The following is a 19,247-nucleotide window of genomic DNA, read 5'->3' on the forward strand; positions in this document are numbered from 1 at the left end:
ATGTTAACAATTATAGTTTTAAACATATGTTCATACATATAAAACTAATGTCCTTTCATTTTATTTATTTTAGTCGAGTTTACGGTTCTATGTTCTATATTCGATCTTACTCTTACGTTTGTTCGTAGATTGTAGACGATAATTAATTACTTGTAGAGTGAGTGAATCAGTGCAGTGCAGTGATAACATTTTAACCCTATAAAGAATTTCAAATCAAGGCACACGTTGCGTCAAAGTCCGTTGAGAGTCGCCTTCTCGTCGTATAGTGGCGTGACACTATTGAGCCAATTGTGTCCATGAGGCGTGGGTTCGTGATTAGATAAACCGCTACTCACAAATTCAATTTAATTTAATGGATATTAGTTATATTTAGGTACAAAGTAAAAGTAAAAAAAGGAATACCATAAATTGATTTAACTAATCAAATCTATTAGAAATATATTAAATATTTTGAAGATTTCATTTATTGTCGCGCTTAAAATTTAAAAGTATGCAAAAATTATTATTAAATTAAAATTTCTTTAGAGCCAATAGTCAATTGTCAAATTGTTATGTAAAATGTAAATCGAATTTGACAATATGTCAGTTCCTGAGTGAATTTACGGGTGTGCAGAAGTCAGTATTGTAAATTGAACGCAAATAATATATCGTATTTAAATCTCACATCATAATAATCTTATATACAAAATAAAAAAAACTGATCTTGTGTATAATCACCACTTTACAAAAATTATATAATGGGTGAAAATAATGAAAAGAAGATAATACGTGTTTGGTGTGATGGGTGGTAAGTAAAAAAATTGCTTTTCTCTATATTGATTTATTAATTATTTCTGCCACAGGAAAAAATGTTTTAACTATAATATTGATTGATGCCGTAAAACTTTATGGAAATAAAATATATATAATTATGTTGTGTTATAAATTGTAGGAGAACTATTGCGCCGACTGTTCATTGATTCGGAAATTTGTTTTTATATAAATAAATCGTATTTAAATAAAAATACTACTTAATCTAGATGTAGTAACAACTTTCATAATATAGAACAAATATATTTCTTTGTTGAGTGACCTTTAAATATCAAATACATTATTATTGGTTATATTTAGTTTAAAATTATTTTCAAGGTACATAAAAGCTTATAAGTAAGCATATTAAAATTTAATTTTTTATAAGTATACTATTAAACTATATATTTATTTGCAAATTGTTTATAATTTCAGCTATGACATGGTTCATTTTGGCCATGCTAATTCTCTCCGCCAAGCTAAAGCTTTAGGTGATGTCTTGATTGTGGGTGTTCACACTGATGAAGAAATATCAAAACATAAAGGTCCACCAGTGTTTACACAGGAAGAACGGTACAAAATGGTTCGGGCAATTAAATGGGTTGATCAAGTGGTGGAGGGTGCACCCTATGTCACAACACTAGAGACCTTAGATAAATACCAATGTGACTTTTGTGTCCATGGAGGTATGGGTTTAATTACCTATAGTTTTTACTGATTTTTTTTTACATACTCAGTATTTTTTATTAAATTTTCAACTTTAAATCATATTTAATAATTTTTAATTCAGACATTATTATAAATATTGTATTAATTTTAAGTATTATGTATTTCAGATGATATTACAGTTACAGCTGAAGGCATAGATACATATCACTTAGTCAAAACTGCTGGTAAATATAGGTAATTATTTTGAAAATAAATATAATTCTATATAAACTTTAAAAAACTATTAATTTTAATGTCTTATAGGGAAGTATCAAGAACAGCTGGTGTTTCTACAACAGACCTTGTTGGGCGAATGTTATTACTTACAAGAGAACATTTCAAGTAAGACTAATTACCTATATTCTGTTACTAATTAATATACTTTTGATTGTCATTCACATCTTGAAACACAGTTGTCTACATATTATTATTTCAGCAACGGACTTAATTATAATGCATACTAAAACAAAAAGTTTGCTAGAGCTAAGAAAACTTTTATTGCTGCTTATTATATGATGTTACAAATGATATTTTTCTTCCCTGTGACTTATCCTCTGCCCTCTTTAATTTCAATATTTTTTAGTTTTTTTTATTCAAGATAATTGTTCTACAAAGATAGCCTTTAGGTCTGATTGTTAAAAATTTATTTGACAATTCTTTGGTTACTCAAGCAATATTATATGTGTGTATAGTATGTAATATTGATTATACACAAAAATACTCCATAAAAATAATATCCAATGGTCTATATAATTGTTCTTAATGAAAATTGATAATTATTTTCTTTGATAAGTACATCATAATAATGTATCACAAATCATAAATCTTGGAGTATTTTATCAATGCAAACGTAATTCAATATAATGACTTATTCAGCTTTTATTGGAAAACTCATGACGCCAAAAGATTAACGACTCATATTCGCACATTTTTATGGCATGTGTAAGTTTGTTGCCAGTCGTAAAAATATATGTATGTTTTCTAGATAAATTAAAAAAATAGCATTTTGCTTTTGCATTATAACCAGAAAATAATGTATTTTTTTTACTAAGTTATTATTTAAAAAAATAGTAACTTATATGGAGGTATTTTTTTATCGTGAATCGTCCTAAAGACCGTAGGTTGTATACCTTCTGATATTGCAGGATTTGCTTTTAAGAAATCTTATGGCTTGTTTATTCTGTAATATTTCTGATTTTAAATAAATACCTTCCCAAAACTAGTTTTCTGAACTCTATGAAGTTCACATAGAAAACCAGTCATTCATATAGGTATATATTTATATACATATATTTAAATAAAATCTACGACGACAAATAACCCTTATTATATTCTTTAACTGTGCTTTTCTGAAATTTCGAAAATGTAACTAAATAATATGTATTAAATTATTTACGTTTTTTTAACTACAGTTTGGTTTAGGATTAAAACGGACTATACTTCACACTGTTTAGGCCCGAACAAAATTTATACTTGGGAATTATGAAACATAGGCTTATTTAGACCCAGACTCTGTGGCTTGGGAGTAACCGTATTTTAAGCTCCTTAAAAAATAAATTAATTTTTAAATCCAGTATAAATTTTAATTCTAAACACTTCATAATTTGAAGTCAATTATAGTTTACACGTAACAACATAGTTGATTATTGATAACGAAGTATGGCTATATGATACGGTAATAATCTTTGCAACCATGTATTTTCATTCATAGTTATTCTAGTGTATTTTTTACATCTATCCATAAAGCCGATGTTTGTATTATTCTTTTTGATGGAGAATAGTGGCTTAAGCGTAGAACTTGAGGGCGTGCATTCAAATCCCGGGAATCCATTAAATGATTTTCCTAACTTCGTATTTAACACATGCTGATATGGTGAAGGATGCTGACATTAGTCAAAATGTGTCAGACACAAAATATACGTCTACTAAAAAATATAAAAACAAATGAAAACTAAGGATAACATAATATAGTGATTATACTTATGTTAATACAAATAATACAACGTTATCGATAATTAACAAAATAAAAAGAGAACAGTGTAACCTTTGACATTGTTTAAAACACGATAACTTAATTAGTTACTATAAGTATTTTAAAGTATTGTAAAAACGATAATCGTTATCTCGATTAATCAGTGTATATAACCCTCATACAGTGATAGATTACATCGTTAGGAAGCCGGCATGTGGCAGACAAAAAATCATTGTTTAGACAGGTATGAAATAGAAATAATCAAAGAAACAGATGCAATATAGCCAAGACCTATAAAGGGTTATAGCGATACTTTATTATGATTCTTTTCATAAAAATAGTAACACTTGTCAACGCCATAGATGCGAAAAAAGAAGTTCAAGTTTTTCGGTGTTGCCAACATTAAACTATATTTAGTGGTCAATTCAACAGTTTCAAATACAAATGTTTTATATTCTCTCTCTCTGGTGTTGCTGGCTCTGCCAATGTTCAAGAAATGATACTTGCGAGCATTACTAAATTAGTTTAAGTTATGTTTATTAATATGACTAATACATTATTTTGGTTGTTTCTTTATGGTACGACTAAAATGTCTTTATACTTTCAGAAAAATAATAGTATTTATTACCTTCTAGGAGAGGTGACAAAGAGTACACGGTCGCACTAGATCATTCCTCGAATCTCGGCACAGACAGCACAGCAAGGTCACCGTATACAGGCTGTTCACAATTCTTACCGACTACACAAAAAATTATACAATTTAGCAGCGGGTTGTCACCTAAGCCAACTGACAAGGTAAGACTTGTTCATAATATACTATTGGTATGTAAATGATATGCCGGTGGCTTGTATGGATATAGGTATACTCCGATTTTTAATTTCGTAGAATTCTGACAGCTATCATTTTTTGACATGTCAGAGATGGTAAACCTTTTTGGCCGGGCACAATTTTCAATTTCATTACGAGTCTGAACATCTGAGTTTGTACATACGTTTTATTTGTTAGTGAATTTATCCATTTTATTAATTGCGGTGCTCCATATTAAAAGTGGTTTAACGGCGAGTGACAATTACGTCCCTTTTCATCACAAACAGTAAACACGCACAAGTAAAGGTAGATAATATATCGTATTTTATTAAAAATGTTTTCGAACCTGGATTTGTAGGCAGTGATGCCAGCTTAAGGATAAAATGTAGTCATTATAGTTGATTCGATATATTGTTTATGATATTGAAATATTTGTTATTTTTGTATTAGCTCACATGATTTAGTAAATATTTAAACCTTCTTGTTGTTAAACATAACAATACATAGCATTTCATTTTTTTTCTCTGAAATGGGTAAAATTTGTATTTTTCGGTGGAGAACTTTTTTAGTAGCAACACTTATGAAATGTCAATTCTACGGAATGAAAAATCTAAGTATAGATATACATATAGCACCCATGTCGACCAATGACTACAACTTGAAGTTGTAGGTTCGGTTTCGGCTGTGTCTTGCGCCTTGGGTATAGTTTTATATTTGACCACGTTATACTAGCTCGTACAGTGAAGGAAATCACCGTGAGGAAACTGGGATGCCTTAGACCCAAAAAATTACGGCGTGTGTCAGTAGAAGGCTGATGATATTATTAAAAAAAATATTACGGCATAGATACAGAAATATCAGGTCAAGGATAGATAATGCCGCTATTTTTCGAATTTACGTAGTCCTTGCAACTATCAGTGATAAATCTTTGTAACTTAGCTACATATATTTAATAAATAAGATGACTACGCAGTACTCGTCGAGATATGTAATTAATTTTATAAATTTGTGTTTATATCAGTGTATTAAACGTTTTTATACTATAAATATTTTGAGTCGTAGTTTTTCATACAAAAAAAAATGGCGAAATATGTAAATGTATTTGTGGCAATAGAAGGTCTATTACTTTGGTTAAACAAATGCTAAAAACCGTGAACACTTTGGTAGACATGAATTCGTTTTGCATGACGACAAAAATTAAGTAATACACAATGTCTTTTGTTATACGTTCTTATGTTCAAATAAAGGAATAGCTTTGTGGCTAACTGTCAACTGTATTTAATAATTTAAAACAACACAGTAGTAGCATAGAACTAAGGGTTGGGTTGTGATGCTTTTTTGTTTTTTTTAAATTCGTTGGACATGATAGACTAAAGTCGCGTACTCTTATATATATTACGGCCTTCTTTTCGAAATAAATATTATGTATAATTCTTAAAACATAATAATATTATAAATAAAAAAAAACGATAATTGATCAAACTGTTATTTACTAAAGTCTGGCCCTCTCCCTCGTGGTTACTTAAATGCTTGTTATTTTAAAATCTATCTCTGGTTTCTTAAGTTTCTTATTATCGAGTTATGAAATGTAATTTACATAAGTAACTTAACTAAGGTTAGGAGACATAACTCACTTCAATGTTTTTTTAAATAGAATTCTTTGAATACGGGTGCAAAGTAGATGAATTGAGGTTTTATATTGACTAGAATATATGTACTACGTAGTATTAATGAGAGTCAAATTTCTTTTTGCAGTACAGCTCTCAAAGTGTTATTTTTAAAATTACATTGTCAAGAATCCGTTGAATTTCGACGAAATGTCTACGAATAAAATATTGCGTGTTATCTTGTTAAGTCATACGGCGATGATTTACTAGTGTTGGCCCAGTGGATTCAGCGTGCGATATTAGTTCCGGAGGTCGTAGGTTCGAATCCCGACTGTCCACCAATGGACTTTCTATGTGCACATTAATAATTTGTTGGTGCGGTAAAGAAAAACATCGTAACGAAACCTAGTTTAAACTTAGTCTTAAACAGCCGACAGCGTGTATCAGGCACATAGGCTGATCACCTACTTGCCTAATGGAATAAACAATTCATCACGAAACAAATATAGAAATTTAAGGCGTCTGAATGATGAATCTATAACTGAATCGCGATTTTGTAGATGTTAATTGTTAAATATTTGTTGAAATACACATTTTTGGTTAGACTTTTCCTGTTTCTCATTTAACCTTCATAATATTTGGTAATTGTAGTGCTCCGTAATTGTATGAATAAAAAAAACCTTGAATCACGGTCGGTAAAAACTAATATCGTTCCGAACAAGTTGGTTCAGAGGTCATTTTTAATTTGCGTTTAATTTTAATACACGAGATTCATTTGTTAAATGAAGTTTTGATATTTATTCATGTACATTATCGAAATCCGTGTTTCACTTACCCGGTGTACTAGTAATAATTTTTGAACGTATTCGAATCAGCAATATTTTCCAAATTCCTTCAAAGTTCAGGCACCTCTCGTATGAATTCTTAGCGATTTTAACAGATTGAACACAGTTTATCAGGAGCTGGATATGTTCGGCTGATCTCTTTTAGAGAAAGCAATATTGGGTGCCTTTATCGAACCTAATTCAAAGTTTTGCTGATGTTTTTTTTCTGCTTTACAAAAAAAATCTGGTAATTTTATCTTATATATTATGTTTTAATTAATATTTTTTGTAAGAGTTATGTTTACTTTAAGTGTCATACTTTTATGACTATATATATATGAATAGATGGAAGACTTTTTAAAATATTTCGTAGATTTAGTACTATATATGATGTCGCAAACTTAATAAATAAAAAAAAAATATTGACGCTTCCCGACTACGTCGCCCCAATATTTAAACGCGATCGCGAAGTCGCACAAGCAATACTTATTTTAAATTACGATTAGGGATCAAATGTCACTTGTGAAACTCATGCGCACGATGATATTAAGCAATATATAGATACTAATACACTTTAGAAGTGCTATACCTTCGGTCAGACAAAATATTTTAACATCGCGTTTGTAGGCTCGAAGATTGAATAAAATTATATTTCCTTTAGCTTCAAAAATTTATAAATATTTTCTAGATTAAGATTTGTCGAATGTTATCAATTAATCCATATTGATAGTGCGTAAGGTAATTAACACATAATATGTTTGTTTATGAAATTTGACTAAAACTACAAAATTACAATTTTGAGTTATCTTAGGACGGGAATAGAAAATACCAGCAATATCAGTCTTAGGCTTTTGACTTCATTGCAGGTCACTCCAGTTTCTTTCTGAACAATTCATAGTGGCAAGAATACACATCACATTTAACATCGCGTTAACTGTGATTTGTATTCTTGATAGCGGTAAGTGTGATTTGCGAATATAAATAATGTTAGAATTTATGCGATTTATGACGGCAATCTTAGAGGCTAGAGCCTTTGCAACTTTGAGGTACAGCCAGAGATAGGTTCCTAGTTGTTAGTATGGATATTGCGGATTGGTACGTAGCACGTAACATTGAATAAGGATAGAAATGATTTATGCAATTTCGTTGTAGTTCTGTATTGTTTAAGACGAAACCTTGCGATGGTATACCGTATATTCAACATAAAAAGCGTCAATATATAAGAAGTTACAGAGTACTGTGCTATATTTCTATGGTTGGGAATCTTCGCGATGTTGTAGTATATACTATAATAAATAAGCTAAAAACTTCTGCGTATTAAGAGTCATAAGAAATCTTGCCAACTTTGTCGGGAGATATATTACTAATAATATCGATTTGTTTATTGGCTTGGGTTTTATATTATATTTATAAGTAGACAATTAGGTTTCAGTGGATCCGTAATTATGATTTTTTTGATAGCGAAGAAATTTAGATAATTTTTTTTGTATGTATTTATTAGTTGTCTAATAATTAAAACATAATTTCAGGTGGTATACGTAGCAGGTGCTTTCGATCTATTCCACGTGGGTCATTTAGATTTCTTAGAGGCGGCGCACGCGCATGGTGACTTCCTGATCGTCGGCCTTCACATTGACCTTGAGGTGAACCGCTACAAAGGATCCAATTATCCCATTATGAATCTCCACGAACGTGTCTTGTCTGTACTCGCTTGTAAGGTAAGTTTGTTGTTCTATGGTTTTAATATATGTTTTCAAAACAAATCTGTCTCATGTTTAAATATTAATTTTGATTAAAATATGTGAATTCTTATTGATGTTATACTTCTTTTGGCGCGATGGAGAAAAATGATGAGAGTGAGTTTTTACGATGCGCGCGCATACCGCATCCTGAATTCGACATCGTGAAATTAGGTCTAAGTGGCTTGAAAATCGATAACTATGTTCAAGTTGTATATTCTAGTATTTTTAAATTTAGAAGACGTGTTTCGTAAGAGTAAAATTAAACAGTGTGAATAAATTAATATCATTTTTGTGTTTTTAAATCAATTTCATATACGACGATGATAGTATTTACTAGTTACTAATATATATTTTATTTATTTAAATAAAATCTAATGTTATTAAATTATTATTAAACAAACTGTTGTGTATGTCAACAGTTTGCTTTAGTTAGAATGTTGCATTTGTGAACAAATGCGTTTAATAACTGCTTCTGAGAATGTTTTAGACGAATCTTTATACTTATATAAAAAAAATGTCATAAAAAATTATTTATAAGTAAATTGCCATAAAAAATACCCCAGCTGTGATGCAGGTCTATAGAAAGGGGCATTACCCTTTTGACCTTTTAAATATTTCATTATGTTTATTGTATTAAAAATGAATAAAAACTTTTTTTTAATTATTATAAGTATACTCAATAAATTTAATTAGATGATCTATTAAAACGTTGACGATTAGTGCGATCATCAACAGGTCATATATTTGTATGTTATTTATCATGGAAACAATGTCTACAATTGTCATTGTTTGTATACAGTCTATTAACAATACAATTGTGATGTCTAAAACAGATATATTGTTCAGTTGATTATTATTAATTGCCATTAAATTATTACACAATTTAATTGTTTAGGAGTTTATAACTCCTAAACAATTAAATTGCTTTTATTATATTTAAATAAAATAAACATACAAAGAGATATTACGTTAACTTAATGTTAAGTGAATTTAATTTCAAATCGGTTTAGAAATTATGTTTTACATTTTTGTTATCTGACGTCTGTGATAGTTTATAATCTATAGTTCAATTAATTGTTTTCATAAGTAAAGTTTTCTGATTTTTTAAACATTTGAAACAATAAATTATAATATAATATAAACTAACAGGAATAACTGAATAATAATATATTTTTAATAATATATTAAATTATTCTACAGTAATTGTAGACAGATTATTTATATTATTGTATGCTGAACTTCTACTAACTATTATTATTAATTTGATTTCTGAACGGTCTTGTCTTGCTTTTACTCTCATTTGTCATTTACCCTCTTGTCATAATTGTAATTTAAAGAATACAACTTACTAATTTAAAGAAAAAACATTGAAATTTTTCCTAAAACTATAATTTTGCTGTCCTATACAAGATTTTTATATGATATTCATTCAACTGTTTTTAGATAGATTAATTCTATATATTGTTCAATTGCTTTAGAAATTAAGTATACACTCTATGATAAAAATTATAAAGAAAATCACCTAATTTTATTACAAAATTAGTGTCGGCAGCTCAAGTTAGAGTGTGGTGGTCGGTTTCTGATCATTAAAAATCCTACCCGCTAAAGAACATTTAATCAAAATAAATTTTATATTAATTTTTTTAATTCCAGTATGTCCATGAGGTGGTAATAGGCGCACCATACAGCGTGACAGCGGAGCTCATGGAACACTTCAACGTGGATGTTGTATGTCACGGCGCTACGCCTATCGCATTGGACGCGGACGGCTCAGATCCTTATACAGTCCCTAAACAACGGGGGTGTTTCAAGGTAACATATTAGATCCAGTATTCTTTAGTCAATTTGCTTCGAATGAATAAGGGAGCGGTCAAGTAATACGTCACGCAATTTTTGACGATTCTTGACCCCCCCCCCCCATGTAATACGCCGTAACGTTCTTCTGTACCAAATAGTACGGTACATATCATTAAAAGGTACGTTTCATTACCACCCAGGTACTTATTACTCCTTAAAGTTGCCATTTATATGGTGTAAAGTATCGGAAAGTCGAAAATAATATTAACAACAACATATAATTCAGTCCCTGCCTCCCATTGTAGCGCTTAAATTCGTTACGTAAGAGTTGAACGCTCCCTAAGTCATAGTGTTAAGTTATATTCCAGTCTCTGATTTACAGGAGTACTACAAATTTATATAAAACTTTTAATTTAAATTTAAACGCGAATATATTTCATTAGTGTAGTATAGTGAAGAAACGGAAGGATAAAGTTTCTCTCGACTTTGTTTTAATAGTAAAACTTTGCTTTTAATAATAATTAATGCATTAACTAAAGTACTAATTACTTTTATAATTTTGTGATGTGTGATACCGTCGGCGTCATCGAGCCAGATGTGATTTACAAAAAGTAATGTTTAGTAATATTATCAGTAATTGTATTAAATTATTTTCAGATTTTGAACTCTGGCAACACAATGACCACAGAAGATATAGTGCAAAGAATAATTCGTCATCGGCTTGAATTTGAAGAAAGGAACACAAAAAAAGAGAAAAAAGAAATGGCTGTACTAAAATCAGCAGCAAAGAAACAGCTAAATGGCGACTGTAAGACAGCTAAAACAGTTGTGTAAATTCAGTAATATGCATAAATAAATGTTGAATTTCAATAGAAATGTTATAAAAAGAATTCTTAGATGTTGGTTACAATACTTATCATAGCAAGATTTAATAATACTTTGAATTATCATTTTGAACTGGCGTCTTTATTATCTACGTTTAGGCTCATTTTACAATTCACATAGGCTGTTCATGTTGCTTTCAAGCGCTATCGACATACCTTAATGTCAATGTTACGCCAAACTTGACATCTGACAGATGTTTACTCGAATAAATATTTTAAGTAAAATTTTAGTTAAAACATAAACAATCATTCCATATTTTTTATTTGTCTCTGACATGCATTTAATAGATATTTATTTTTTGTTTTTTTTTTGCAGCTCTCTTTAACTCATTTATTTGATCAATTTTCAATGTCATTTATTTATGATGAGGCATACTAGTTATACATTCTAGTTATACCCATATACATTCTATTTTATACCCAGATTTGCAAATAAAATACTATACATAGAATGCAAAAGCAGTAAACTGTACTAAAAGGAACATTAGTACAGTACAGAAAACTGTGCAAAAACCATTTTAATTTAGTGAAACAATGTTATCACCAGGTTATTGAATAATCTTTATTTAATTATGAAAACTTCTAAACAAAGTGCTAAATTATGATATAGTTCTTGATCTATTAAATAATTACAATTATTGACAAAATAAATCCTATAATTAATCCACAAAATCAAGGTATGGTAAGACAGAAATGAGAGTTAGCCATTAGTCTTGGATTTTGAGATATGTGAGTTAAAGTTCACTCTAACTCTGGTTTTGAAATCTTACCCTTTATATCTAAATATTATGTTTTTATCATAAAAACTTGTAGGAAAAATATATTTTATTAAAATAGATAAGTCATCCAAATTATTTACTAAAATGAAATTTTATTGGGGGTACTATGTTTTTAATTACCCATAAAGTGGTAAGACCACATGCCAGTTATCACCAAATATTAATATATAGTAAATTTAGTTTATGCATTTTAAATTTTATTACTCTGTCATAGTACATTATTTTGTAAATATGTTTTTGTTATTTTTAATATTTGTAAAAATTGGTATATTACAGTTAGATATAGCTTTAGATAGTTATCATGGCTAAAATACTTGGTGCAGTCACCTTTTTAATGTTATTTATATTTACATAGATTATTCAATTAAATTATCTCACAGAAATCAATATTTTCATTTCCCCTTAACTTACACAGAAAATATGTAGGTGTCTCATCCCTTTTAAGATAGAGGGTTCTATAAACCCAACAGCAATAAGTCAGTGTTACAGTGTTTAATAAACAGAACAACTAGAGCTATTTATACATGAATGTAGTTTTGAAGAATCAAAGTAAAGCGCAGTGATAAAAATATATAAAGTTATTGACAAAACCAAAAGGTTAGTTAAATAATCCAAATCTTTGGATCTAGAAAGTAACAATAAAAAGTAATCATGAAGCAGGAAATAAGTTTGGTCTGCAGGGTTAGATTAAGAGGAACGCGGTGCCAAAATAAATGTTTTTTTTTAGAATATTCACAAAAAATATGAAATAAAAAGTTTATTAGTCGAAATTTGAAACATTTTTCATGAAGGACTCTATTGTGGAGTTCCCAGCTGCGTAAATCATTTAAAAGGGTTTTAAATGATTTACCCCTCCGCATCTTACCTCCAGCAATATAAGTCATTTTGTAGAAATAAGAAAATTGCAATTTTTTACCATCTTGTATCTGAATTTCCACTTTTTATCTTACCCTTGGTTTTCATACCGCTTCCGTGATTTTGTAATACCTATGGATAACCTCTGTTGACGCAGATTATTAATAAGTTTTAGGACTACTGTAGCAGATTCTAATCTCACAAGTACTGATCTGTCATTGTCAACCGTCAGAGCAAATAGACAACATCTCAAAATGGCAGAAAAATGAAGTAAATAACTACATAACGTATCCTTACTCAAGATTTTAAATTCTTTTTAATGCAGTGTGTGACGTGGTGTAATAGAATTAAAACAAAATTGGACACTGTGCAGCATATTTCAGCGTGAAAGAGGATTAATAACAACATTTATCGAGTTACAGGTACGTCTTTATATTTTGCAAGGCAGCCGCCCATCACATTCAATCTGTCTGAATTTATCAAAATATTTTTAAACTTCGTATATATATCGCCAGTGTCTGGTTTTATTATAGTAAAATAATGATTAATAAATCATACTAAATGTTAATTTTTACCGGTTTTCTTCTTGAAGTATTTCCTTTCACTAGTTTAACTGCAATGTGTAACTGGACACTACGCATCAGCAGTGAAGTTATAAATATCTCTTCGATTATTCCGATTAATTTAAATGTCCTAAGTTCAATCTGAGACCCATCCAAGACAAAACATGAAAACACAAAATATTACATTTGCTTGCTTTTTTAAATACCGGCATTTTTGTTAAAATTACACTGTAGGTACATATTTTCTCTTAATTGTTTTACACATTCGATTATTTGAAATGATTAACATTATAAATATAAAATGACAACGCTGGGTTAGTTATAATTCAAAAATGTTAGTTGTTGTTAAGGGTTAAAGAAAAAAACTGTGTATACCTAAGCTAAGCTAGGTAATTTTGCTTGCTTATTTTTATTAATAAAAAAATACTTTGCAGCTAACATATATAATACAATTTTTATATTGTAATAAAAAAGCCTTCTATATAAACTTTTCACCTTGTACGTTGTGTGGAAGCCATACTGTATTGCATATCTTTAAAATTAAATAAGGCTTTAGTCTGATAATCATTTTTATATATACATTTCTGAAACCAAGACAAGTTTTATAAGTATGATGAATACTACTAACCTCAAATATTAATCATAATTATTTATGGTTCACTGATAAAATATGATTGTCTGATTAATATACACCTATTTCATTAAAATGATATTGATAAACAATATATTTTCTGTTAAATTTTGTATATTTCAATAAATAAATTTTCTAAAATCTAATCATAAATAATATTTGTAAATAATTACAGCACAAATACCTGTACTGTAGACTTACTGTAGACTCAGAGATATATATTTATACTTGATATATAGGAGTCATACTTAGCTCTAAGTGTTAACTCAGGAGTCTCGTGGGACAAGATGCATTCATATATCTTAGCTTACCAAAAAGCTATTCAAATAAACAAAAGTACATCTAAAAAGTATCCATCCATGAATAAGATTCACAAATTTTCTTAATCACACAATTTCTAAAAAAAGGCTGAGCTCAATCTAGAACAGATATTCCTAAATTTCTTATATTCAATATATAAACCCATTGCTACAATTGTACCACATTCCCAATCAACAAAAAATGTGAAGATTAGTTCTAACTATATAAATTTGCATTGCTATTTACTCTATGTATTTACAAATTAACAGTAAACTTCTGTAACATCTGTTCTGTAAGATTTATGTAGATAAATTGTTGAATATCTTTCCTTTGCAATATGGAAGGAAAACACTGTTATTTAGCTAAATGTAAACATTGTAAAATTTATTTGTGTTTGTACAGTCAAATACAGTTATTCCCATGTGGGTAGGGTATATTTATTGTGACTTATAGAAACTTAGCTATGCTTACAAAGTTAAAAATATAATTTATACAAAAACAAGGTTTTAAAAACAACATTAACCAAAGGTTAAAAGCTTTTGGTTATTATTGTTTTTGGGTTAAGGTCATAACTTTAAAATGGTCATATTGATTATTTTTAATAGATTAACCATGTTGATCAGGGTATTCTAATCAAAAGACTTATTCTATTGGACTAGTTAGATCATATCATCTATTAATGGAGGCAAGACAAGATATTTTCCTTATAAGATTTTAAAAAGAATCACAATTTGAATACCTTGATTGCTCTATGAAAAGAGTTTATGTTGATTGCATTTAATAGAAAACGTAGTTCAATGCAAATATAATAAATAGAACGCTGACAGAGACTATGTCCAAGAAACTGGAAGCGGTCAAGATCTGGGTTTATAGCTGGTTTAAAATATCTTGGACAGACCGCATACGAAATACATCCGTGCTGTACATAATGCAGAAAAACAAAGAAGTGCTTATGACGGTTAAGAAAAGGAAACTACAGTATTTTGGACACGATTTACGTAACACGAAAAAATACGGGTTCCTTCAACTGAAACTGAACTGGAAATCTAGCCGAAAACGCACGTCTTGGTTGAAAAACCTTAGATAACGGTTTGGCCAAAGCACCAGTCAGTGTTTAGAAGCGCGGCATCCGTCGCAAGGAGATGGCACTGTAAGACAGAAATAGTCCTATTATGTCAAAATGCATTCATTTTTTTTAGAAAATACATGCTTAATGTCATGCTGAATCGTAAGAGGCTGGTGGCAAAGAGAATCCAGAGAACGACATAAAAAGCAAGCAATCTTTTTCTCATGCAAATGCAAATTATATTGTTTTTACATCAAAAGCTTTATTAGTGCTTCAGCCTTATAACAAAGTGAAATAAATTAATGCTTGTATACAATTTAATACCAAAATTATTGGAAAGACTAATATTAGAATATTTCACTATATGTATTGGATTATGTACCATGGAAACAATTATTATTAAAAACATGTAAATTAGTTTGAAATGTTTCTATCAGAATTTACCATTATCTCCCGGTGCAGTTATCCATTAATCCTACTAGATAAAAAACTGATTATGACATTTTCAATCATTGTTTACAATGATTTAAAAATATCCTAATTACAATTGGTTATTTTACTGAGTTTCATGACTGCTGCACTATGCTTTAAATAACTCATATGCTATTTATTTTAAAACCCCACCACTACTACAATTATGATTTTAAAAAGAAATTTAGTGCGTATAAGCGAGGTAGGACACGTAGAAAAGCCTAAGATGCGCGGGCGCCGCTACCGAGCGTTGCAGTTGGAGGTATGAGTCACGCCCGCCCAAAATAACCGGGCATGGGCGCCGCCTACCGGCCGGGGCGGGCGGATTGTTCAGGCTCAGTGGCTACCGAGCCGCTTGTGAAGCGGTCGCCCTGCGTTCCTCGCACTGTGAATGGTGTTCAGGGCGGCGCGGGATGCGCGGCCATGCCGGTACCAGACCGCCAACTCGGCGACGAGTTCGCACCACCGGAGCCCAAGCGCTGCAGGCACTGCGACGGTAAAGCCATACAGCCTATCATTAAGGGTGGGATTCATAGACGTCAACTTTAAGCTGTCCATATGACAGTTTGAAATATTTGTCTGTCTTTGAATCTTAGCCTCTGAAATTTGAAAGCTTTTCACTCACGCCGCGTTTCCACGTGTCCAGTGTTGTTGATGACGATACATTTATCTCATTAATACTTCATCGCAATGTTGGTGTGTTGTAAAATTTATTGTAACGATAAATTTTTATGAGATTTTATTGTGTGTTGATAAAAATGTTAAAAACTTAGTTGAATTATTATAAAATATTTATTTATGATAAAGTTTAGAATGTGTGTTCATTATTGTTTATATTGTTATAATTTTTTATAGATCGTCATCATGTTTATATTTAAACTTTAAAATTCTAACTAATCTTTGTATACTTTGTTAACTTTCTGAGTTGGATTGCAAATTACACGGCAGTGATACCAGAAAAAATAAATATAGCAAAGAATTGTTTTAAAAAGAACAGAGAACTTAGAGACTAGGCCTGCCTAAACAGTTAAAATTAACTTAAAAATAAGAGAAAACTACGGATCCCAATAGTTATTATTATTTAAATAAATAAATACAATTCGTGATGTAGTTTATGCACATTCGTTCTACTGAAGATGTTTTTGGTATTTTTAAGAATTCTATCAGTGAGTTTCATTAATAGCTGTATTTAAACATTTGCGAGAAATAAAATTCAACAATTGGTCTACAAATTTTAACAACGGCTCAAATGCTTTTTCTCATAGCTGTAATGTTTATTTCTTAATTACAGTTGCGGTAGTTTTTAACGGTTCCACCTTAATTAGGCGCTTGAAAATATGTAGATAATTTAATTGCATTCTGGTTGCCACTTGCCAACTGTGAATTAAATTATATTCTTGGATGCTTTTGAACTAGGTTTTGAAGTTATACTTCTTTTGGCGTGTTAGGCAAAAATTATGAGAGTATATTGTTATCATGCGCGTGCACAACGTCACAAAAATCCGACTATATAATAAACTCCGACTATATAATAAAAATTAAGTTTACTAATTCCGGCCCGTCCTTGCTTTAACGCGGGCGGACATTAATGTTTAAAATTTTTTTTTAATATTTAGATATGTTCTTTAATATTATAGCCTATATCAATCAGTGATAATGTGGCATTCAAAGGGGGATTTTTTTTAAATCGGTCCAGTACTTGTTGTGCCTCAACTTCGCAAGCATTCGCTACAAATATACCCACAAAATATACATACAAATCTTATTATCATCTTATCCATATTATCTGAATTAAGTGTAGTATAGTCAAAATTGTTTACGATGACATCGTTTAGAACAACATACCAGTTTGATAGAGACCAAAATCAAAGGCTAAATTCTATTGTATAAGGCTTAACGTCATCTGTTACGACTATCGGTTTTTACGACCATCAATGCCTGTATATATGTCGTTGCCTTTTTCATTGCTGTTATTATTGTACATTTTTAAATCTAATCGCCACTATCAGAATATTTCTGATATTTATTGTCCATTCGAAACCTTGACTACTTTGGTTTATATGTTAAGATTTATAGAATATTTCATATATTTATTGAATTAAATCTGTCTTATGTGCTATTGATATAATTTACATGTCTGAGGTTCGTGTTGTGTTTTCATACGCAAAACATAGATTGCTAGTTGTAGTACGTAGATTAGTCAGTTGAAGGTGTGTTGTGATGTGATGCAATGTTGTGGCAGGTGGAAGCGTCACGCACACCAATGCCAAGAGTGTTATTGTTGATTACGATGACCCAGACACCGTTATCAAGTTATTAATTAACCCATCAATATAGTTTGTTCCCTTATAGCGCTAGCCTCGTACCAATATATTTCGTCCTTACAATCACGAAGTAGCGAAACAGCTGTAATAACTAAGTTTTTCCTTCCTACAAAAGAAACCAACGGGATTGATGTTGACACTTCACGGTGGATTCTTGTCGTATCGTACAAGTTCAGGGTTAGACAAAATGATGCATGTCTTTGTCCAGCAATACAGCTGAAGTGACGGTGTTACATGTTCTGACCGACTGTCCATTGTATGGATAAGATAGTTAAAACACTGAACAAACTTGGGGAGTAAAAGTAAGAGAAACGAATTTAAAGAAAATAATGTTCAAGTTTAGGCTAAGAGGCATCTTTTGTTGTTAAGTTGCTAAGAAATAGGTTCAATCATACAGGTTATCAATACCAGTTACACTCCGAAGACTACATAGTCGGGAAATTATATAGAAATCATACAAAAAATGTCCTAGATGGGTAATTCGAATTTATTTGTATATTTCGTTTTATTGTAATTTCAATATCCTTGACAAGTTTTTTTTCCTTGCATATTTCAACTTTCTATTCTGTGTTATCTACGTTGGAGTGATAAGGGAGCAGTTTTAAAATGTGTAGTCGTTGTTAAACTGTCCGAGCCGTGTCCTGTGCAGTAATTATTTTTTCTTCTTGTACGCGATTATTAACTCGTTTTCAAAATATAACTAGCAGTCACAGAAGACTCTTCACATGGTTGTTTAAAAAATACTCATATTTTTGACCTATCATTTGGTTACAGGATTTAATACAATGAAAAGCTGAAAAGAGATACCTTAAATCGAAGACCAAAAAACATGTCATGATGTTGTATTAAATTAATTCTATATACGTACAAATAAGGATAATGCGGTGCCCTCAATATTTAAACTAATAATATAAATGGTATAATTTTATTGTAAATAAAGATACACCAATGTTTAGGCTCTTTGCTTAATAGAAAGTTAAATAATTAAATTAATATTATAATCTTCAGAACATTTTCATTTTTAAGATGTCATTTGGTTTTGTATTTTATGGGACAAACAGATTTCTGCGTAGTTTAATCATTTTAAGGCAATCACTCAACACGCTGGCTTTGCGACCCAGAATGTG

At 30.2% G+C, this 19,247-nt stretch overlaps 2 protein-coding genes across 4 annotated transcripts in view; both read left to right on the forward strand.

Moving 5' to 3' along the window:
* Positions 1–571: 571 nt before the first annotated feature.
* LOC111003758 (ethanolamine-phosphate cytidylyltransferase) lies at positions 572–11,487 on the forward strand. 2 transcript variants are annotated; one of them, XM_022274435.2, is made up of 8 exons: positions 572–787; positions 1,225–1,475; positions 1,626–1,692; positions 1,762–1,839; positions 4,105–4,264; positions 8,238–8,426; positions 10,104–10,262; positions 10,905–11,487. In XM_022274435.2, exons 1-8 carry the CDS (start codon positions 738–740, stop codon positions 11,079–11,081), a joined length of 1,131 nt encoding a protein of 376 aa, XP_022130127.1. In that variant the 5' UTR covers positions 572–737; the 3' UTR covers positions 11,082–11,487. The 2 variants fall into 2 exon arrangements, with proteins under 2 accessions (XP_022130127.1, XP_022130128.1); XM_022274436.2 differs by having other exon boundaries at positions 4,108–4,264.
* A 1,496-nt stretch (positions 11,488–12,983) lies between these two features.
* The window catches only part of LOC111003720 (mitogen-activated protein kinase 7), a 37,967-nt gene continuing 31,703 nt past the window's right edge, over positions 12,984–19,247 (forward strand). The window contains exon 1 of one of the 2 annotated variants that reach the window (XM_045630667.1): positions 12,984–13,187. Coding sequence is in view for 1 of the 2 variants with exons in the window: in XM_022274377.2 (XP_022130069.2) it covers positions 16,091–16,292 (202 nt within the window). In the remaining variant the exon portion in view is untranslated. Of the gene's footprint in view, positions 13,188–16,075; positions 16,293–19,247 lie in introns of those variants that run through there. The other variant, XM_022274377.2, reaches the window with a different exon arrangement.

This window comes from Pieris rapae, chromosome 13 (genome assembly GCF_905147795.1).
Source record: "Pieris rapae chromosome 13, ilPieRapa1.1, whole genome shotgun sequence".
Lineage (NCBI taxonomy): Eukaryota > Metazoa > Arthropoda > Insecta > Lepidoptera > Pieridae > Pieris > Pieris rapae.